Raw genomic sequence first — 23811 nt, 5'->3', positions numbered from 1 at the left:
TAGACAAGTTTAAAAATAAGATGTTTGTCTGTTGTCTGTGCACAGTAGGACTCTTTTAAAAAGTAAACATTTTAAGGGCACAAATTTTCACAATGCTTCTGAGAGAATTCACGCTGCTTTGTAGCTGTACAGAAGAGACTGCTCATATTGTAGTTTTGCCATCTTAGTCATAGCATTAATTAACCTTTAACAACCTCATCATTTATACATTGCCCAGTTAGACTAAATCCTGCAATAGGTCCCAAATAAAAGCAAAAAGCAAAATATTTTGAAATATTAATGCCTTTATGACAAAATAGAGCACATTGTACAGCATTAGTGATCATTGTAAAAGACACCATTTCTCCAAAGAAACGATATGCTCCTCTATAAGGTATTAGATTAAGATATAAATATACACATATTCCCAAATTTGACAGCAACCATAACATGCAACTCAGTCATGAAAACACTCAAATATTAAATCACGGACACATGCTCGCATGGTCCTTCTTTATAACAGCTCAACATCAACATTACAAAAAAACAAAACAAAACATTTACATCTGTGAACTGATAATTTTCCCATCACTCGACATACACACACTGTATATACATATAAAAGTATTCATACAGGCTAGTTTATGTGCTTAAATTCATTATAGTTCAGTTTTTGCACTTTTCAGTTCATCTTGACTTGCTGTGAAGTCATCCTTAAGCCATTTGTTGAAGACAGCAATGGGGTCAATGTTCCAGTGTTTATGAAAAGAGATGGGCACCTGGTGAGCTAGGAAGTCTCTGGCATAGTCCTCTGGGCGTGCCTGAAAGGTAAGATTAAGCATGGTAATTTATATTTGGAAGCTGTCTCAGGAGACGTAGGAGAAAAGGTATGAAAGCACGAGTTTATGTTCAGATGCCTCCTGAAAATAGAGAAAGTAACACTTATGATGTCTAATTATAGGTCATGCATGCTTGTAGTGTAGCGACTCATTTGACATTTAACTTTTTCACGATTGTGAGAAATGACTTAAAGCCATTTTGGAATATCAGAGCAGCAAATGCACAGGTTTAAATGCACTTTTGGATGTGAAACAATCACCTCCCACCTGGAATCAGCAGGCCCTTTTGTTTTATGTCAAACTGCACAGCCTTTTGTCCCCTTCTCCCATGTACTAGAGCAATACATGTGGTTTTGATTGGCTCTAGTAACACTGGAATCTCACAAGAAATGTGTGACCTACAAAGAGATGTGCTTATCTATGAATGCATGACATGCCACTCTATAGGCATATTTTATGCCCACTGTCTGTGGTGCCCTGTTGACACCCTACCTGTATATATGTATATATATGCCTGCTATACTCCCTCACATGGTGAATAAAAAAAATGACAGACTTAAGACTGGAAACAAGAAAACTGCATGTAAAGACGAAACATGAGTTATTTATAGATTATGAAATGTACATGACTAGATTTTATAAGTATATGTTTATACTCCTGGGGATCTGAGCAGAAGAATACTTCACATCGGGCCTATACATAAGCTTTTGACAGATTATATAAATATCATCTGTCAATGTACACACATGATGTACACGTTGAAGTGAAGAAGCAGTAGGAAATTAAGTGGTCTAAAAACCGATTTAACACAGTTACATAATCACACATGGTATTAGCAACATTTTAGAGTTTCTTCTTCTTAACCTTAGCTATGTTTGGATAACATCAGGCAAACAGCAATGTCATGGAAATGAGATGATATGAAAATGATTTTGCAAGGATGAACGATTTCGCTTTCTTCCTTTTTTTGACTGTTTGACCTAAACACACGCATCTGTAATGATGCCCGACCGCAGGAGCACCAGTGCAATTGTACTCTGCCTTGTTTCTGAAGCTGTCACTAAAACATAACAGGAAGACAGCAAGTCAAAGGAAAAAAATCTCCTGTTATTCTTTTTGGAAAAAGGCTATCTAGCTGTTTTGGAGACTGCTATAAGTCTTCCAATTTTTTTCTGTCTTGCCACTTTCATCAAAGCATTGCTGGATAAAAAAAGATCAATATCCTGTGAAGTGCAAATATATTTTTATCACTGAGAAGGGTGGACATACCCTAGAAATCCCACAGGACTGCTTCTACCCACAGTAAGTCCTATTCACATGTTAAGCGCTCTGCTTGTCACCCGTAGCTTTGTAGCTCACTACTGGTTGCTGGTGGACATTCCAGTCTTATGTATTTGACATGCCGTGACATATCAGTCAACAGTATCCTCAACCTCAGCTATTCTCTTCCTGTGTTTATGCCCCCATGCTGTCACCCAACCTGTCTGCGTAGCACCCCCTTCATTCAGGCGTATTGATGAGCATTGCACGTTTATATTAGTGATGCTGTAATTACCGGTTTCTGATTTGTAAGTACAGTCCACATCAACGCACCCATAATTACAACTAGGAATTTTCTAAGAGCTCAGCTTACCTAAATGAACCAGGGGAAAAGGATGGTAAATATGAGGTTCAGACTGCATCACACTTTCAGAAGTACAAACTCTAATGTGGATGGTTTCACCGTTCACTAGCTTGAAATTACAGAACCTGTGATAGAAAATTACTTTAGCATATGCAGTGCCTAATCAACCAGAAAAACTAAAAAAAAAAAATCCTGCGTAGGTGTACAGGGCTTTTGAAAATCAGATATCAGCCAGTTCTCAGTCTGCCTGCAGATGATGAGGCTGAAACACCTAAAAAGAAATGTGGCTTCCTTTGCACGGTCTGTTCCTTAAAAGTCATCACATATCTCAATGTAAAATCTCTTTTATCGTAATACCTGAAGAGATTTTTCATTAAAGAAAAAAAGATTATTGACATAAAAAAAAAATCCTTATATTCTTCACACAAAAAAGAATGTATTGTGAGAGTATGATTACAACCTGGTGGAAGAGAGGACTATGTGTGACAGGAAGTCCGAGAGCATTGAGGCACATGCCCAGCACCATGTCATCTGGCGCGTCATTGCTGTAGCACTTGCAGCCACTCTTAAGAAGTCGCACCACAGCTTCCCTGCTGAACACCATACTGCAGCAACGCATAAACATACAAAAAGGCATGTAAAAGACACACATAACACACTTATCTGAAGTGTAAATGATCAATTTAGAAGGAATTTTTTTTTTGCCAGGAAATTATATATGCATGCCTTTCCGCTATCATTTTAAGGTCCATTATGTGTGTTTCATTCAATTGAGGGGGAGGGCAATAGAATAGAGTAAAATTATGAGCTGAGAGCGAGATGGGTTTTTTCATATAAATTGGCTCTGCGTAACAATGATGCGACAATTCAATGAAAAGAGAAACAATTACAGATGACAAAATGAATATTAAGCTGACAGAAAAATCGCTCATTGCCACTCAGAATGGGTCTTTTTTTTTTTTAGATATTATTCTTCAGAAAACTGGCAGCTGTAGTGTTGTGAAGTGTCACAGCAACTGAAGTGTTCCTAAATGGAGTTTCTCACACAGCTCACTCACAGCTCAAGAGGTATCTAAAGCACAGATTTTGCCAAATAGGTGAGATTTGTGCTGTCGAAATAAAAGTGAACTACCACTTTTGCTTTTTGCCCACTTTATGATCTTACATCTGATGTAAGCAAAATGGCACTAAAATCAGATTTTTAATTAAATTCTGGGTGTTTTTCTTTCACCTGCTTTAACAACTGATGGCCATTTGTGATTCAGTGGGGTTTTATTTCATATTTTTATTGAGTTCTTTTACTGCAATGCAGTCTCCAAACTCATTTCCCTTAGGGGAGCACCGCACTTTTAAACTAAATTGAAAGGGTTTATCTGTAAATTACAGATTACGTTTTTTTTATTACACACTTTATAGTTCCTCTGCTGCCCCTGAATCTTCTATCATCATCATTCCCAGAGCATTTGAGCAGTGAAACTAACTCACCCACCACCTCCTGTTATGTAACTGTAGCCACCTTGGCTCAAGCCATAGCCGTATCGCTCCCCCAGACTCACTGGTTCAGAGGAGTCATAACAGCTCAGCAAGACTTGCAGTCTGGGAATGCTGGAGAAAGCACAGTTCAAACTAATCACACACTCATCATCATCATCATACGCACATTCTGGTGCCTATACACCTAAAAAACTATTCATCTAGAGGGAGAATTAACTGTGCTCCCTCAGGCTATTTTAAACACCCAGAGGCTTCCAAATGAAGAGGCAACCTGACAGAAAGTGAAGCCAGCTGGACATGAAGTTGTATGCTGAGCTTTTTAGATGTTTGATAGGATGGTAATATCTCTGGAACTCATTTTTACAAAGTGACTTCATTCCAAGTGTCTCTCTCTTTCAACCTTTTCACAGCTAAGACAGAATCTGGTAGAAATTTTATGAATAAATGTCAGTCAAACAGTCAGAGTTGAGGCCACAAAACCCCAAACAAACACATTTCCAAATGACAAGAACATACCTGATAAGTGTGTCATCATCCACAATGAGGAGCCACTTGGTGTCCGGCACAGCGCTGCTTAGAAATCTTTGAAGGATTGCAAATGTTTTTCCACAGTGGCCTGCAAATACAGACATGCTATCAACAGAATGGCCAGTATGACTTAATCACATATTGACCATCTGGTTTACAAAGATAAATGACCCTGTTAGGAAGAAAATCACAGTTGGTATAAACAGTTATTTATATGCACAGATGCCTTCATGCACACAAACGCAGGCACAAGGCAGTAGCAACAAAAATTATAGTCATTTATTATTCGGACTGGATTTGAAAGGAGTGAAGCTAACCAATAGTCACAGTTGTTAACTACAGAAAGAGCAATGTTTAACTTAGGAAAGCATACGAGACTTGATTTTCAAGCTACGTTTAGATAAAAAGTAACTAATTAGAGTTTTATTCTCTCGATAGGGGCCTTTTCAGAAGGTAAGAAAAATAAGCACGACCATAGGGCTTTTTATTTGTAGCTTTTGCTTGTAGTTCTGCATTAACTTGACAGCGGTGAGGACTGTTTGGGCAAACAAAGAGCAGCTCTGCATTCTGCTCAAAGACACCTCAAAAGTATGTTTGCTTTTACACATGCATGTCAGCAACTGCACAGGTCAAACAGGTGATCGCACATGTAAAGATCTGTTAAAAAAAATGATTCACCTCTTCAAGATTTGGATTGCACAGCAATGAATAAAATCCTCTCTGGGCTTTTCAGTGCAAAGATATGTCCTACAAAGCTTTGTAAGCAAAAAAAAGGAAAGAAAAAAAGAAAGCCCTTGTCTACATTCTGACATCTCAAAGAAAAAACAAGGTATGTTTGGAATGATGAGCCCGGAGATCAAACTTTTACTCTGGCAAGTTTGACATGACGGCCAGATGGAACAAAATTTTCTGCCAACTCCTGAAAACAAAAACAGTGATGTGGAAGTAAACAACAAATACAAAGAAACCAAAGAAATATGCCCATCAGAATCCAAATATGTGCACCATCAGGGCTGAGAGCTGAGACATGGAAATCTCTGGTGGCAAGCATCACAAAGAATACTGAGGCCTTACTGTTTTATTTATAAGGCACCCAAGGTGTTTTTGCTGGTATCTGAATATAGAATAAGAAGGGACACCTTGAACTGCTGACAGGAATAAAATCCAAAAAGACGCTGATCTCTGGTAATCTTATATCTAGTCGTGGGAGTTTAGGGAAGATCAGGGTCGTGGATAGATAGTAGTTTTCTTCTTCATGTTTAATGCAGTCTTTAGAAGAAAAGAGCAAACAACCACAGCTACATTCATATGAACATAATACTACAGAAAGTTTTGCTTTGGCCCAGCTTTGACATTTTCTTTTTACCCAAGTATTTGTTCATACTCGGCCGTGAATCGTACTCGTACTTGCTTGATAAAGTTCCTATGCCACTTTTCCATTTCAAGGTCTTGCATCATTCTCTGCCTCACTTGCTCAGACTATATAAATTTTTAAACTCAGCCTGTTGAGTGTATTTTTCCATTTTCAAAATAAATGTATACTGTAAAGATGTGGGTTTTCCACCAGACTTAATATTTCTTTGTGGTTTCAGACAGATGCATGATGAGCTAGACAGTTCTGAGTTGGGTGGATACTTGTGTTAGATTTGTATTGTTGATTGTCATTTATGCTTAGAAATATCTACTCATATATGTTTAGAGTTGTATAATCAATGTCATGTTGGTGGAGGTTTGATCCTTAGTAGTCTGTGGAGACTTTGTGTGCATTCCAAAGTGTTCTGGCATTCACACCCACACCCTGGGAGCATGGGAGAGGTCGTACCTTCTCTTATTGTTTTGTGGTAGGATAAACGTATCTATGTCTGTTTTAGGCTAAGTGCCTTTTGTTTAGATGAACTGCTGGACTTCCAGACCAGCAGGTTTAGGGAAGTCTTTATGGGGTCACACTCGACCACACACACACACACACACACACACACACCACCACACACACACACAACCACACACACACACACACACACACACACACAACACACCGCTCACACCACGACACACACTCCACACAGCACACACACAACACACACACACACACACACACACACACACACACACACACACACAGGCAAGGTACTCTTTGTTGTATGTAGACGTCATATGTTAATGAACCTATGTATATTCATGTAACCTCAATAAAAGAGCAGTGTTACGGGGGAGCGGACGAGAGCAACTGGGGTCAAGCGAAGGAGACGGCGTTTGTCCAGTTCTCTCCCGTGCACGAGAAACATAAAGAGCTGTGTAATTAAATTGTCTTCAACGTTCCAGCGAATAGGTTTAAGCTACAAACCTATCAACGTGTTTTTCAGGACAATGCGAATGAATTTATTTTATGTCAGATCTGTTTTTACATTGGACTCTTGACAATAATTCTGTCTGCCAGTCTGAGCCTCTTTACTTGATAAATGTGACGGCTTATGCTGCATTTCATTTTCTTTGTGCACATGTAAATGCACGATATGGCTTTAAGATTTGCTCCGAGGGCACAGGCAACAATGTTAGTGATGAACACAGACTCTTGACATATCGATGCCTGACGATGATGAACTTCAAGGATGCTCTCAGCAATCATTAGCATAAAGTTTGAGGCCTTGGGAAAGAAGCAGAAAGAAATGAGCAAAAGAAATGGAAATTAATTTTTTATGTACCGATCATCTCCTCCTTTCCTTAAGACAGATATATTCCTTTTATGTCTCATTTCACTGCATTCTTATCTAATAACGTAATGGCCACTGTGCTCATGTTGATAAGTACCCGACACTGTTGCATATTTCTAAATATAGATACTGTAAATCAGTGAGGGTTTTTTCTGTTGTCGTCGTTTGTGGCTGGGGCAATCTCATTTAAAGTCTTTTACTAGATCTTTTACATCACACTGCAGAAATCCAATCTATCGTACATCCTCCAGGATGTAAATCCTATTATTAGTTCTGTTTGACTGACATTATGCACTGACAGTAGCTTACGTATCTGGCTATTTACCAGAATCACTGAAGATGCCCCTGCCTTGATGATGGACCGTGGACTGCTGCCATCACAGAAGGCAAACTTGGAAGGGAAGGAGGCACTTTCTTTTAGATTACCTGGGAGAAAGACTTGGCCAACACTGCCCTTTTGCGGAACAAGGTGTAAAACTCAGGGGCAAGTCATACCAACTCTTAGGTAATAAAGGTAATGTGTTGACTTATGCAAAAGAATAAACTCCATGAGAATCCTGACAGCTTTGATTTCAGTTTTTTGTCAGAGCACAACCAGCTGCAGGCCTGTCTGGTTGGCTGTCTGCAGACTGTGAATGGCGTCTTACCCTTACCCCATGTTCTATTGTCTAGAGAGAAATGATCATGAAATATCAGTTCTGCTTTGGGCAATAATTAAACAAATGTTCTTTAACCTAAATGATCTAAATCTTTAGGTAAGATCAGATCCACTAGACTAAGGAACACTTCCACACTCTGCAATTAACTATCCATTTTTATTTATTCTTGCTTGCCCACTAAAACTAAGACAAACTGTAGCTTTAGACAACCATTTACGTATTTGATTGGAAGCAGATGATACAAATCTGTTATAGCGGCCTTACAATTTAATGACAACTTTTCATGACCTTTTCTAGGCTAGTGTAGATGAAGTCTACGTGTATACTACAGTAGGCAGCACCTTAGTTTTTACCCCTCAACTGTAAATGGCTGATGGTGTATTTTATATCTTGATAACGTGATAATGAGGTGATGGAAGACTTTTAAATTCATCCAACAGAAGCAGCTACTAAAAATCTTAGATGGGTTTTAATCTCAGTGGCCTTGATCAGAGGTCAGCTCGAGTTCAGACGTCAGCTTTACTGAAAAACACCTAGTATTTGTTCACATGTATACCATCAGTACATCTACTAGGAGGCTGTTGGGTAGCACTGGGCAGTATCTTTTTAACACTATCAACAGTGTATTTAGCCATATTTATATTTTATATTTTATATAGTGATCATGTTCCCTTGGTCTGAATGAATTTAGATGTTGTTCTGACTGGACAACCAAAAAAACATTTCAGTCAATACAACATTAGTAATACATGATATGCTACAGTGTCTATGGTAAGAAACCTCCTCATTGTGGATAGTGACAAGCAGCAAAAGTAAACAAAAAAGTCAGTTTCCAGATTTAAATCACATCTCCATCAATGAATTCAACATGACTGAGTAATGTATGAGCATTTTTACACTTTCAATTATCCCTAAGCAAAGCAATCACTCTCCATATACATCAGGTAGTGGCATGTTTAACGATTTCTCTTGGATTTTACTGGTTCTAAATCGATGTGGTTTTACTGTTTCAAGGGAACTGAAAGAGGATTACTTTCACTATAGCGTGGCCCTACTCCAAACAGCTGTGCATTAGCAATGCATAATAAGTTGCTGAGTGCACTGAGGGGGCCCAGGGGACTCCACTGTCACCTTGTTTTACTCTTCACACATACAACCTCCAACTGTACACCAGTTATGTCACCTTAAGAACTTGTGCATTTAAGACTTTACTACTATGAGATGTATACTTCTGCACTTTCCCCATCCGCATTAGTAAATTTAACAAGATGCAGGTTTGTTTAGGTAAGAATTACATATTCTTCTTGCGGAGTTATTTTAAACCCCAATGCAAGTCACAGAACCAACAGAGGCGTCAGCATGATAGAAATCCAGAAATCCTTTAATCTGATTTGCATATACCGTTTTTTTTCTTCTGTTGAAGTTTGACTTTAAAAAAATCAAAATTATTTCGGTCTGAAGTCTGAGAGCATCGACAGTGCAGAAGAACTATTTGTTTAGTGTTTGAAAAGCAAAGGCTCTCATTTTGGATTTGTTTAAGAGCAAGAAGTGCGTGAGACCTGCCACTATCTACAACGAGGAGGTGGAGATGAGGCGGCTCTCAAGTATGGGGGTTGCATATCAACACCAAACTGCACTGATAAGAGAGTAACTTTGCTAGAGAAGGTTGGCTTTTATTCTTTGGAAGGCTCAGATCTGCATCATACTAGTACAAATTTACTAGCAAGTACCCAGTGGCAGTTTACATCTATACAGCGAGAGGTTGCAAGAGACATCCTTGTTAAAAGTGCTAAGCTGCCTGGAGACAGTGACTGAAGGGAGGCACGGGTCTACACCAGAGCTCTGAACAACAAGTTTTACCTACAATGGAGTTAAACTGGCAACAGCCGATGCAGCATCTTTTTAAGGTACAGAACGCGGAGTCTTTCGTGTCACTGTGTGCCGATGGCTATGAGGTAGAATAATTTTTTGCCCAAAGCAGAGAGTTTGTACCGTTCTTGTAAACTACCCTGGATTGCTTGGTGCATTCTTCAGGTCTATGTACTGTATATTTGTGCACGTTTCCCATTACCATACCCAGTGTGATGCATTCCATAATTCTATAACATTACTATGATTATGTTACATCTGGACAGGTTCTGTCATTGCAGATACAATGATGAATTAAATACAAATAAGTAAGTTTTTGTGCATGTATCTCTAAAAGTTACAAATAAATAAATCCTTGATATAAAAATGAAGGACCATAAATAAATTAGCTGAGATATCTTATTTTGCAAAAAAACCAAAACCAAAACAGACCTTATTGCTCACACAGAAATGAAGGACGCTTAAGGATGAAGGTAGATGCAAAGAGTATTGGACTAAGCCATATTGAAAATACTTATCATTTCAGTGCACACTACATTGCATTTCATTTATTTATTGTTCTTGGTAGAACAACAATAAATAAATCCATCCATCCATGTGTGGACCAGCTCTGCATCATTTAGCTCAACAACATCCCCCAGTTCCTCCCTTAGTTGATCAGCTTGGTATGTTGTTGGATTAAAGACCCTCCTGGGGGATTGCAAGGTTTTCAGTCCACCTGAGGATGTATTTTTCTAGCAGAGAAACCAGGTCTGCCCCAGAGTCTCTTCCCAGTCAATCAAGTCTGGTGTACCCCCTGCGGGAGCCTCCTTTGAGCTTTGTTACTAAGTGTAGCCAGTTGTTGTTAACCGCTGAACATCATCTATGCTACTTATCCTATCCAAGCTTTAAATGTAGATGCAATTGAAACACGTAAACAGGAATTTGAAACAGCTGATGTTTCTCAGAAATGAAAAATTATGCTCAAAAACTGTATTTTTTTCATTTGTATGAAACTTATCAAAACTGGTGTTACAAGGTGCTTCCCAGAAACATAGAATAAACAAACAAACTAAATGATAAAGCATTTTACATATCAGTCGAAATAGGCCACACTCGAGTGTAACATCAAAATAAGAATGAGAATGAAGTGGTTCCATTGTAAAGAACAAATTAAAATTAACACACATAACCTAAAGGTTAAAAGAATAAGATGCAAGTAGGATATAAAATTTATGTTAAAATGTGTATAAAAAGCTTAATGATACAAATGAGACTAGCAGTGGTTTAACAGAAGACACAGACAAGGCCAGCTAGAGATCTTCAGGCAGATCATTTTACAACTGAGGAGCCCTAGCAGCAAATGCTCAATCACCTTTTGCCTTGAAGCAGTTGGTGGGAACAGTTAATCGTGTCTGAGGATCTGCACCTGAACTAGTTAAGATGGGAACATCACTTTGAGTGTATATTCTGGGGCCAGGTGGTGAAGGACTTTAAAAGTAAAGTCCTTCACCAAAAGTAAAAAAAGTAAAATCTTAAAATCAGTTTTAAAAGTAATGTCAGAAAGCTGCTGCAATCTGAAGTCTAATCTAACCAAGAGAAAATAAAGGCATGGATGACAATCGATGAGTTTCACTAAAATGCAGAAGTGATCATATTTCTTAGATGGCAGTAGCAGGACTGGATGACCTTGCTTATACATGTTTCTTGAGCGTGAGACTAGAATTAAAATGTCACTGGCATAGCACTGGAAAAAAAACCCAAATGGGCAGGTCCCAGTACAGACCCCTGAGGGTCTCCACAGTACAGAGTAAGCAGCAATGTGGTCACCGTAGATAAATTCTGTCTGGTCATTGAAAAGTTTTCATTCCAGATACACCTGCTCAGTGCTTTGTCCCCTTGATCAAACTTTTATGGTTTACTGTGTCAAAATATTGCAGTTACGTCAAGTAACATCAGAGAAGAACAGTGACTGGTATCAGCAGTTCATCTGTTACCTTTCTAAGCACAAAATCTTTACTGTGGTGTCTGACTAAACTAAACCTGACTAAAAAACTTTTAAAATGTTCAGATGTAATGCTTCCAGAAGCTGTAGACAATTGTCTATACAAGTTTTGTTGTAATACTTGTAATCGCTCTTTAAGTTTTTCAGTAAGAAGGATTGAGGCCCGATTTTTTGATGAGTGGTTGCACACAGGCTGTCTTTAAATACTCTGGAGAGTGGACAAAGGACAAAGAACTGTTAAATATTTAAAGTAGAAAACTGTTAAGTATTTAAAGGGGCAGTGACATCCAAAACTTCAATTAAGCATGTTGGACACAGGTAAGTAATTATACAGTACAGCAGGATGGATTTTACATGATGTATACCCATTTTCAAAAAAAAAAAAAGAATGGGAAATGGGTGTAGATCTTATAAACAGCACTTGTTCATGAATTAAATTGGAAAGGAGTGCGAGCACTGAAACTGCTACATCAGTGAAATGATTAAATAAACCAACTTTAGGAAACCACCAGCTTTAAAACAAATATTTGGAACAAAGACTAGTCATAAAAAGGTGACATAGTATTTAAGTCCTAGAGATGGTAGAAGTCACCGGGGGATTATTGATTAAAGTGGTCAGTAGGTTAGAAAATTATAGTTCTTGGTCAAGAGAAGCTCATATCAAACAGGAGGCACAAAGCCAGTTTTCTAAAAGAAAAATACAAGTGCCTTACAAAAGAAAAACTGCAGCACACTCCTTCTGCCAACTGAGAAGAGTTTTATTCATGTCACTGTTTTACAGTAAATTGATTTTTATGCTGAAAAGTTGAAATACCCACTGACAAAAGTACTCCAGCTCAATCTGGTTCCAGTTCTCCTGAAATGTTGGATTTGAATCACATCCCCTTCATGTGGTGGTGAAAGGTGTATAACCTTTAAGCCTAATTAGCCAGTTCAGCCTGGACCAATATACTAGGCCAGTAAGTGTATCTGCCGGTACAAGTGATGATTGGTGTGATGAAAAGTGAGGCTGTGAAAGGATAACTTACCCCTTTCAGTATTTGGAACACCTAAATTAATGGTTGGTATTGAAGGATCAGCATGATCGCTGTAGTACTCCAAAAATAAGGCGTCCTTTTCCCAAGTCTTCTTTATCACTGGCACTAGAGATAGAAGGAGAAAAATCAATACACTGTTCAGAGTTTCACAACAAGCAGACCTCATGTTCTGTGCAATGTTTTCTGACCAAATGAAAACATTCTGATATTCTGTGTTTTTAAAGTAAATATTTTATTTAGGGAGATGAATCATTAAGGATAGTGAAATGATAAACAATGTTCCCTTTAATCCTTCGACTTTGTTCAGATTAGATTAATTCAGTATGTACCGACACTGTGCTCTTTTGTTACTTGGGGAAAAGCCTCTTTTGATTCTGGCTTGGATGACTGGCTTTCAATATTTGATTAGACATATGATTAGTTACACCAAAGTAAATCACAAAACTTTTCAAAGTAACTTGTAAAATAAAGGGTTTCTTTCCTTTACTTTTACATTTCAGAGCTTTGACTCTGGGGATTTTTGTCAGGCTTCAAAAATAATTTAACTTCATTGTGCTTAATGCCCAGTAGCACTGTGAAACCTGCAGCTTTTGGCAGTGGAAAGGTACTGCAGATAGCAGATTACTGTATCTGTATTTTTCATTCTATTTATATGCTGCTATCACAGGTAGGATAAGGCACAGTTAGCACCAAGTTGCTGACTTAATTCTTGGTGTCAAAGGTCAGCGTTTTCCTCTACATTTTATTACGATAGGACTCATGAATTTTTGGATATTTGAAAGTTTCTGGGCTGTTTAATTCAGAGTATTAATGCAGAGAAACACAGGGTACCCTGACATCTACAGCAGCATCAGCAGCTCAAGGCTGTGTTCATCTCTCATAAATCATCAAAAATGAATCAAAGTGGCATGTTTAAGATTAAAAGAATAAACCAAAAAACAAAAAAAAGTTGTGTTCAGTGCCTGTACAGGTTCTGAACTGATAAGAAACATCAAGTACAATCAAGCTCGAAGTGCACATGTATCTTACATTACACAGCTAAAGCAAACAAGTATATTCCAAATGCATCATTCAGGTCAGATATTGACTGCTTTAGACAATCATTAGGTTAAAAAGAAAACTTTGAACACAGAGTGAAGCAGCAAACACAACCTACACATGGATTGCTGTTAAAAAAAAGACAACTGTGGCTCTTGAGGATATAAAATGGCATTTTATCAGACAAATGCCACTTAAACTGAAGCACACCAGTACATTAAAACACAGTTAAAGCAGAGACTGTGTTACAAGATGGCATGAGGTTCTGTAGTTCTTAAGAAGTGCTGTAAATATTTCATTAAAAGCAAATGAAAAGATAAAGGTGAATAAATTGTGTATCACAGTAAAAATACAGTATTATTATACTACACTATCTGCATGCCACATTTCAACTGGTTTTTAAGAAGGGTAACATGCTTTTCTTTAATGTTTTACTTCATTCTATGTTTTTGTCAACTCATGTTGACTTTTTATGTTTTGGAGAGAATGGAAGCTATAGAAAACAACAAAACTGACTTGATGGTTCTGCATTTATTTCTGTTTCAAATCAGTGCAGAACCACAAAAACGTCGACGTAACAATAGAGCTACATACGGATTTCTTTTTGTGGTAGTACAGGCTAGTTCTAGGTGCAACCTTCTTGTTTAGAAATCAATTTTACAATCACGATTTCATTGAAAGCAAGCCACTTCAACAATCTCCAACAAAGCACAGTACTTTGGAAAATATGTAAGAAAACCGTTCCCACTAAAGGTGGAAACAAACTTGTTTCTCCACCTGAGGCAAAAACACACCGTTGACTACAGCGGATGATGTGTGACCAAATGCCTGAACCCAAGATCAGTGGAGCATTAGGAGGAGCAAACAGTGAATGGAACTAAACTGGTTAAAAAAGCTCAACCCAAAACACAACATGCAAGTTAAATGATGCTAGTTATTGTTAAACTGAAGTGTTAAGCAGTCAGTTATACTTGTAGTTAATGTTTCTAGGAAGAACACTACCCAGGTTACTTTTGTGCTTACAACTGACTTATGCTGTGTTACTGCTATTGCACAACAATGTTGCTGTTGCTGACAACAAGTTTCAATAGGTTCACACTTCTAACTAGGCATTGTGTCATCAATGACAGTAGCTCATAATTGAAAATACCCGTCTTTTATTAACACTCAAAAATGGTGATTGTTGTTCAGTATTTTTTTTGTTTTTGTATTGCAAATTTTCTTGCAATATCGTAATATAGTTTTGAGGCTCTATGTTCTCACCCCTAATGAGAGTTCATCCTACAGTATTTTATTGTCTTCGTAATCCCGACAGCTACAGAAGATTAAAAAGCCTTCACACTGATTGACATCTTAAATTAAACGTGATACACTTTCATGTCTCTTGCTTTACGCAGCTAAGCTAACCTTTGATGTCTGAATCTAATATTCATTTTCATCTTGTCTGCATTTGAAACTGATAATAGCTGCTTGGCAAAGGAAATGTAATTAAGGTAATTAGTGGAATTACTTTTGAGTGACGCCCTTTACGTATAGTGTTCAATTTGTCTGATCCATCTAAAGTTAATTTGAAATTTGATCTATTGACTTAACCCGCAACAGTTTTATCAGTTTAAAAGTGGAGTACATTTACTATAGATAGCTTAATGTTAGGGAGTGCGTGCCAGTAAGTGGCATTGCTGGATGACTGAGCATTTGGAGCAATAAGGGAGACACAGAAAGAAGTATAGCTAAAGGTATTTTTATCAGTCTAGACATAACAGTGATGGAAAGATTTACAGAAAGAGTTTGCTCATACAATCATATAGGTCAAAGGTAAAGCAAATCAATTATGAGAAAGCAAGAGGACAAAAATGTGTGCTGTATAAAGGGAAAATGTTCATTTCTGGATTTGGTATGAGAGGGAATGACTCACCTCTTTCACTGTGAAACTTCTTGCATGTTTTCACAGCAACAAATATATCTTCTTTATTTACAGGCTCCCCCTTTGATAAAAATAGGAGACATGAGTCAAAGACAAAAGCACACATCTCACATAAAGTAAACCTGAAGCTCGACATGTATTGCAGCTAAATAGCTGAAACTCACTTTCCAGACTATATTAAATGTCCAAGTGATTAGTGGGAGTTCATATCTTCAAAGTGAAATTAGAATTGGATTTTTTCTTTCATATGGTCTAAGGTCATTTGTCCTTTTAGTTGCCTTAGGTTCTCCTTTTGAAACTAAAGACAGACACTATCTGATAACCGTGCAGCATATTTGAAGGGATGCAGGAATGAATTCAGTTTTCATTTGTAGCATCTGTAGTCTCGGAAATGAAAAAAACAACAACAAACCAACAAAAAAAACACACATGATGGGAGAGACAGAAAGCAATGAAAGAAAAACGAACATCTAAATGCAATTTGGCAATTTCTTTCTCAAAAACAATTCACTAAATCACCTTCAGACAGAGTGCATTAAAAATGTATGCCACATTAAAACATCATCAGCTGCTGAACAAACTGTCACTTTTTCAACAATATTAATGAAACAAAATGCTATGTAATGTAAAGATCTCTTGTGCCGTGAAGCCTGAGCTACAAATACAAAATAAAAGACACACAAGGTACATTTAAATACTAACGGAGAAAAGAGATTCTTTGCTTTTTTTACGTAATGCATAAAATGTCCGAAACGAGTGAAAAATGCTCGTCACAATCTGAGCAGAGCTAAAAGTGGCCTCTTCAAACGGACTTTGAGTGGTCCAAAACATAACTTAAAAAATACAGATCACACAAACACAGAAAAGGAAAAAATAGACCTCAAGGATGCTAAGATTTTGTTTATTCTGTGTCTCACGCCAGAATAAACAAGGCTTCGTTGTTATTCGTTGGCCTGTCTTATTAATTTTTTTGAAAACGACTGTTGTAGGGTGGGAATTTGAACAATCTTCTGCCCTGAAATGTTTAGCATTTTGATAGAAACCGCTCTACAATAAGTTTAGTTATTGCCTAAAATAAAAACAACAGGCTTTGCTGTCGTTGCCACTTGGGTTGTAATCATTTTGCCCTCTTAAATCTGCCTCTCGAGGCTCCTGATTCTTTTGTCGACGCTGCAGCCGAGTGCTGCTCTTAAGCCACTTGCCAATTTGTCTCACAACTGTTTCGTTCACTGTCCGGTTACGATGCATCCCCTCCTGTTCTGTCTGAATGGAAACTTCTCCCTGAATACTTATTAAACCTGTGACCTTCACGTTTCTCTGCCGGCTGCTTGGCTTGTTGTCCTGTTTTCTGTTTAAATGAATGTCGTTTTATGAGGATAGAAGTTCCGTGGAGAGGGAGGTAATAACCACATGAATATAAATCTGACAGTTTGCACTGCAGCAAACATGTACTAGACTCAAGACCACAAATGCACATACACTATGTGATTTGAATAACAAATGAAAAGATCAGATTCAATTTTTGTTTTTTCTGTCAAAACCAGGAAGGAAAATCATGAAAAATTAAAATGGAAAAACTCAGAAATGGGACACTCTCAGCAGCAAGCTCTGGCATCTCAAATTCAACTCGCCTCACCTTCTCCACAAAACTCGAGTCGCATCCATCCCAAACAATCACTTCTTACTAGTATTACTGATCAATTTATGGTGTGCATGGAACCAACTGCTGCAGGCTAAAGAATATCACACCCTTCTAATAAGTTCACAAACCAAACTTCTCTCAGCTTGAGCAAACATCATACACTGGAGATCCTGTGGAGAATTTTGCTTAGAATTCAGCACAGCATGGTTAGATTTGCTGTAACTGACTAACACAAAAAAAATCTACCCCAGCAAGTATGATTAAGCTTCAGTAGGAATCCTACTGACCTTACTTACATTCTGACCGAATCAATTTTTTTTTTTCCATTAGTTACACCCACTCACTGGCTCCCACTCAGATACAACGAAAAATAAAAAAAAAATGTCCTAATGGAAGCTTATAAAGAAAACTAAAACTGCTTTCTTGTTTTGCATGTTTCCCCAGTGCAAAATTTAGACGGTAGAAATATCTGCTACAGATTCATGACACAATAAATGTGCGTGATGATTTGTTTCAATGACAAATACAGCAAATATTCAAATATAATGCAAGCGTTCAGGTTAAGACACAGCTTGAAAAAAGGCATTGCGATGTTTGACATTTGACAGTAAATACATAGAAAAATATTTAGATATAAAAAAATACAGAATAAAACATCTGATTTGAATTTGGAAACAAACTGAAAGGATGTTGCTTCGCAATTGGCTGATATCTAAATTAATTTGGCAAAACAAATGAAAGACTTCCGTCTTTTCTGGTTGCACAGTATGCGGTATAAAAGCAGTACTTCACCGTGAAATGCCAGCGTGGCTCGGATTCAACCTTGGGCAAGAGGGCCATCATACATCATTACATGACTGCCAGTACCTCACAGTGAACCATCCTCTGTTTTGTGCTGTCATTTAATTTTGCTCCCTTTCATTTCCTGGGAATTGAGGACAATCAAACTGATCCAAATACAGAGCAGATACTCACACACAGTGGAGGCTTTTTGCTCACAGTGGTTGCACAGTGGCTGGCCTGGGGAGAGTCCTCTGGCACAGTACACAGCTCAGGAACTGCAGTGAGATGTGGACCCTTCCCATTGTCCCAGATATACAAGGCAACCTGAAAAAATCCAGAATCATGTGGTCAAGCTTATGAGTTATGGACAGAATGCAATCCTTAAGACATTAATGACTGATTAAAAACATAAACATGTGCTGCTTTTTGTATTATTATTGTCTTATTTTATATTATAATAAAAAGAACAGTTTAGAAAATTCCAGGAGCATATTCACTATTTAAGCCGAATAACAAAAAAGATTAAGAAGAGGAGAGATTAGAGGAGACTTGAGAACTGGTGAGTATTACTGCATTTCTTCCTGAAGAAGAAAATCTGGGTTTCAAGTTAAATATTCTGCATGGAGAAGACAGAGATGTTGCAGAGTAAGAATGTGTCATGAGATGTGACAGCTAGTGCTGCCTGGAACTGTCTAAAGTAGCAGAAAAATACAGAAACTGTAAACTTACCAGCAATGAACTGCTGCAATTCATGCAGCATATTACATGTACAGTAATATTTAAAGCACACATTTCATTAAACCAAAAAAAAAAGAAAACTCAGAATTCTATTTTTTTTTTTTTTATATATATAAGGTAGGTAGAAGGTGTAATATTTCTACTCAACTGAAAGAGATCTAACGGCACCACCTTTTTCAGTCTGAGCCAGATAAGTCTGATGTTCTGTTTACTCAACAAAATCCCTAGACGCCTCTCTGGCTGAATTTCAGTGATAAAAAAAAAAATAAGAGCCTCAATACAGCACCATGACAATTCTCCAAAGTAATGAGATTTCACTTCAAGGTTAGATGAATTTCATGCCTTGCTCTTTTTGTGCAAATAAATTATAATGGGCTGGCATTGACTTGAGAGTGAAAAAAGCTGTTAGAAAATGGTTGCAAACCAGTAGGCTCGTGATCTCACTCCATGCAAAACCGCATGACTTGCATAGTATCTTACCTCATGTTTAAGGTCAATAGTGAAGTCAGATTTAAGTGGCTCCTCTTTCACTTTCTTTGCAAGCCTAAAATAATAAATAAGATTTTGAAATCAAACACACAGCAAATAAATAATAAATGTATGTGTAAATATACGTGATAGTGATGTAACCTTATTTTCTGAAGCCTGTATGAAGAATTCAGTTTTACAGATTTATTGCACATACTCACCGAACAACTAGGGGGATGCTTAAGGCCCAAGAGGCAGCAAAGTCTGGATATTTAAAGATGGAGGGGTTCTCTGCAAAGGCATAATGATGGATGATGGTCGATTCCTCATCAAAGAGGGGCTTACCCAGAAACCACTCCTGATAAATAAGTTTAAGAGACACATTTCACTATGTCACACATAAAAAGTTTTTATTGTTTTTCCCCATTAAAATGCTGTGAAACGTCATAAAAAGAAAACTTTGCACTTGTGGCCTAATTTAATTTTCACACTGCACGTCAGAAAATCTTTGAAATTATTTCCAGTGAATAAGTTTGTTGCTAACTGGGGAAATAATAAGATTTCTTCACTGAACAAAGTTCAAAGATGACAGATATTGTAGCTACAAAGGCTGTGATCATGGTTCTTGACATATCTGGTGGAAAAAGAATAATCTGACAGTTTTAGAAAATCCCCCTAGAGCTGAAGTAGATCGAGTTAAAAGGAATTGTCCAACAGTTCAGTAAACATATTCATGCTTCTGATGTAGAATTGTTAGGAAGATCAACACCATCCTCTCATATCTGTACAGTAAAGTTAGCTGCCAGTTAGCTTATCTTAGCACCACCAGGCCTAAACCCCTGCTACAAATCCTGCCTTTCATAAAGGTTAAAAAAAAAGTCTTCATGAAGTTTCCACTTTTTTGTGTTGTTTTATGCTCACTGTGAACATTACTTGTGTAAAGGTGTTTCTAATATGTTATTTGAACCATTAATATCAATAAGACAGACCAAACTGGGATGTGTCTAAACCAGAACGTCAATGCTGTACTAGCTTAACCAACTCATGAGCCATCATAAATCACAAGTTACTGTAATGTGTGAGAAATATAAAGAAAGTGACACATTTTGATTGGCTGTATTGCAAAAATATAATGAGAATTAAAATTCACTAAGATATCAACGGGGCTCACAAACCCAGGCCACAAAGTAAATGGCCTGCATTTGTATAGCGCTTTTCTAGTCCCTAAGGACCCCAAAGCGCTTCACACTACATTCAGTCATTCACCCATTCACACACACATTCACACACTGGGAATGGCAAGCTACATTGTAGCCACAGCTGCCCTGGTAATCTGGTTGATCACCTAATAAAAGGATTCAAGAGTATTTTGACTGCATGGTCAGTAGTAACCATGGCCATAAAAAGCATGAAAATATGCATCAGAGTAGCACTGACTATATTTCTTCTATTAGCATAATGGTGATAAAAAGACCCCAACCCAACCACGCCTTTCCAATGTGGGAGTCAACCATTAGGACTACTCCATGATTATGACCAATAAGACCATGATCATCAGGAATACATGTGGTGGGCAACATGTGTGGCAAAGCAATATTTCAAGGAATAAATATAATTTGGCGTTTCTCTCGTTTTGTGCATGAAAAATGTATTTTACGTTAACAAGTTTGCTAAATGGTTAGTTCTGAATTTTATTCAGTACATCAGCAGTGGAAATGTGGTGAAATTTAAATTCTAAGTAGTGTTTGTGAAGGTTGTGCTGTGAAAATGGACATGTCTCTAAAATGACAAATATGACATTAACCTTCAGCAGAGTATGTGTGAAAACCCACTAGGTCATTGCATGTAAGCTTCACTAAAATCTGACCATCACTCAACAGTAGCAGGAGTAGCAGTCTTTGGGAATGGTAGATGGATGATAGAGTGGCTACAGTCTGTGTAATTAAACATTTGCTTTTCTTTATTCAAGCCCAGCAACCAGTGGTCACAGGCTAGTGCACTCTTAGTGGCGGTCACAGCCCTGGATATTATCCCAGTTGCATCAGGAAGGCCATCCAGTATAAAATCTGTGGCAAATCAACATGCGGATCCAGCCACTGAGACAACCTCAGTAAAGACAACCCTCAGTAAATAAGGGAGCAGCCAAAACTACCTTTTTCGCTTCTTTGTTCGATTTAGTTTATCAAATAAATCCACAAATTGCAACTACAGTATATCACAAGTTGCACTGTGTTTAATTACTGTCATGCTCTGGCACCTAACTGGTTGAAGTTAATTGGAAAGTGGCAACTCATTTTTGTGAGGAGCCTTCGCTGCTTAAAACACTCTGATATGAAATCCAATTTTGTGACTTAACATGAGGCTGACCCCACTAAGCTATAACACCTGAGAGAGAAGAGTTTGCCTTTGGGCATGTTGTAATGAATCAAGTCATCAGGACGTTGTATCTGTTGCTGGCTTTGCTTTAGAATGAATTTGCGAAGATGCGTTCAATAATGAAACCGATCCCTAAGTTGGAAGTGAAATCCCACGCAGGGTGAAATTTGCCTTTTATGACAATCCAAGGGCACAGCAAAGCAAACTTCTTACAAACAGCTTAAATCTCAAAAACAAATGTTAAAAATGTGCCACAAATTTGTGTTATTTAAATAATTCATAAATGAAGAACTGAAGGAGAAAGTTATTTTGCTGAGCTCAAACTAAGAGAAATGACAATTCCAATGCATGAATTTCTGGAGTGCTCATTCAATATTTATACTTGGCATACTCCACCAACCCATATAGATGAAAAATAATTTCATGAGTGGAGGGACAGGCCTTAAATTAGGTCTATAGCTGAGACTGGAGTGACATATCTGACAGGTTACGCTGTGAGCTGGTGGTGCTCAGTGCAGCTCGACTGTTGCAAAGAAGCTGCAGCCAACCTGATACTGTATCTCATATAACTGAAGCAATGATCGGCTAAGCTGGAATGAAAACAGGAAGCTTTGGTCTCACTGATGAATTTCTTAAAAAGCAAGAGAGAAAGCAATGGGAGAGAAAAAGACAGATGTAGATTAGGAGAAAATATTTTCTGCTTACTTTATTTTTGTCAACTTTTGCAAGGACTTTGATGAGCGCAATCAACTTCACGTTTGTTTCTTCCTCAAGAAATACAATCCACGAAGAGTTTTTCCCAAAGGAATGTGATAAGCTGAGGACACACACGCAGACAGAAATATATAGAGTTAAATAATAAAAACATTTCACTTCAGTCTACTCTGAGGAGATATCTGAGGCTGAGGCTCCTGACCCAGTCAGATCAAAGCAGTCACAACATTTCCCCAGAGGACAGAAAGACAAAAAAACAACACAAGCACACTGAGTTCTTTCAGGGAGGAAAGCCTTTCTATATAATGGTCTGGGAATATTCTATGCTACAAGTCTATGCCATGGATGATGAGAACACATTTAGATGCTGTTACACACCTCCCTAAAACAATCATAAGACATTTTTTTGATTTTTAAAAAGGCTCAGGCATCCAGACAACTGAAGCTAATGCCTTTATCATGCTGTTCATACTGCTGAATACCTGTTGTCACACCTACATGCACATTAAGAAGGTATTTATCATAAAATGAAGCAATAAATCACCGTTACTGTGTTAGTAATGGCTTTTGCACAAATGTGGCAACAAAATGTCCTCAAAACAGAAAAATTTACCTTCAAAATTTCAAATTTACACAGTAGAAATTGACAGAAGACAGTGTTTCTCATATGCAGTCCTCAGCACAAAGTTGAGTTGTGTTAACTGTTTGCTAATCACACCCAATCATTACCAGTTTAGGGATACTTACTAAGGCAGCAGAGGAAGGATGCTCCAGTCGCCTTCATTTTCTGATAAACTGTGAAGGAGCAAAACCACCGGCTGTTTCTGTAAGACACAACACAGAAACGACAGATAAGAATTTCCATTCCCTCCATCAGTAGATTTTTTTTCTATATAAGTTTCATAAGACTGATGTCTCTTGTTATTTAACATGTTTCCTTTTTTATGTTTTAGCTGATTTCCTCCAAATCCTACATACTGTACAGTTGTGTAAAATTTCTTGAGATATCCCTCATTTCTTTATATTTTAGTTAGAAAACAATTCAGCAATTTGTCATCATGGAAATGCAGTATTTAAGGCAAAGACAGAGTTTGCATCATTCTAACGAGCTTGGAAGTCAATAGTTTGATTTGAGCACCTTTATTCTTTAACACAGCCTGAACTCTCTTAGACAGGCTTTCTTGAAATTTCTTTAGGTAGTCTTCAGGAACAGTTCTTCAGGCTTTTTGATGGACATTCAAAGCTCTTGTTTGGATATTGGCTGCCTTTTGTTCTATTCTCTTTTAAGATGATCCCACACTGCTTCAATAATAATGAGGTCTGGGCTCTGGGGAGGCCAGTCCATGATTGATAGGTTTCCATTGTGTAGTTTTGTTTTGTTTCTTTTGTGTGTGTGTGTGTGT

The 23811-nt window shown here is 37.7% G+C and overlaps 1 protein-coding gene across 1 annotated transcript in view; it reads right to left on the bottom strand.

Moving 5' to 3' along the window:
- Positions 1-459: 459 nt before the first annotated feature.
- The window catches only part of b3glcta (beta 3-glucosyltransferase a), a 75406-nt gene continuing 52054 nt past the window's right edge, over positions 460-23811 (bottom strand). The window contains exons 5-15 of the mRNA XM_005926431.3: positions 23156-23232; positions 22400-22511; positions 19540-19676; positions 19331-19394; positions 18305-18436; positions 15679-15748; positions 12717-12830; positions 4454-4553; positions 3929-4048; positions 2904-3048; positions 460-800 (exon numbers count right to left, since the gene is read on the bottom strand). Coding sequence (XP_005926493.1) covers positions 639-800; positions 2904-3048; positions 3929-4048; positions 4454-4553; positions 12717-12830; positions 15679-15748; positions 18305-18436; positions 19331-19394; positions 19540-19676; positions 22400-22511; positions 23156-23232 — 1233 coding nt within the window. The 3' untranslated portion in view covers positions 460-638. The remainder of the gene's footprint in view (positions 801-2903; positions 3049-3928; positions 4049-4453; positions 4554-12716; positions 12831-15678; positions 15749-18304; positions 18437-19330; positions 19395-19539; positions 19677-22399; positions 22512-23155; positions 23233-23811) is intronic.

Source organism: Haplochromis burtoni, unplaced genomic scaffold, assembly GCF_018398535.1.
Source record: "Haplochromis burtoni strain Fernald_Lab_line unplaced genomic scaffold, NCSU_Asbu1 Contig_36, whole genome shotgun sequence".
NCBI lineage: Eukaryota > Metazoa > Chordata > Actinopteri > Cichliformes > Cichlidae > Haplochromis > Haplochromis burtoni.
Note: the sequence above shows the minus strand (reverse complement) of the source record. Positions and strands in the feature narration are given on the sequence as shown.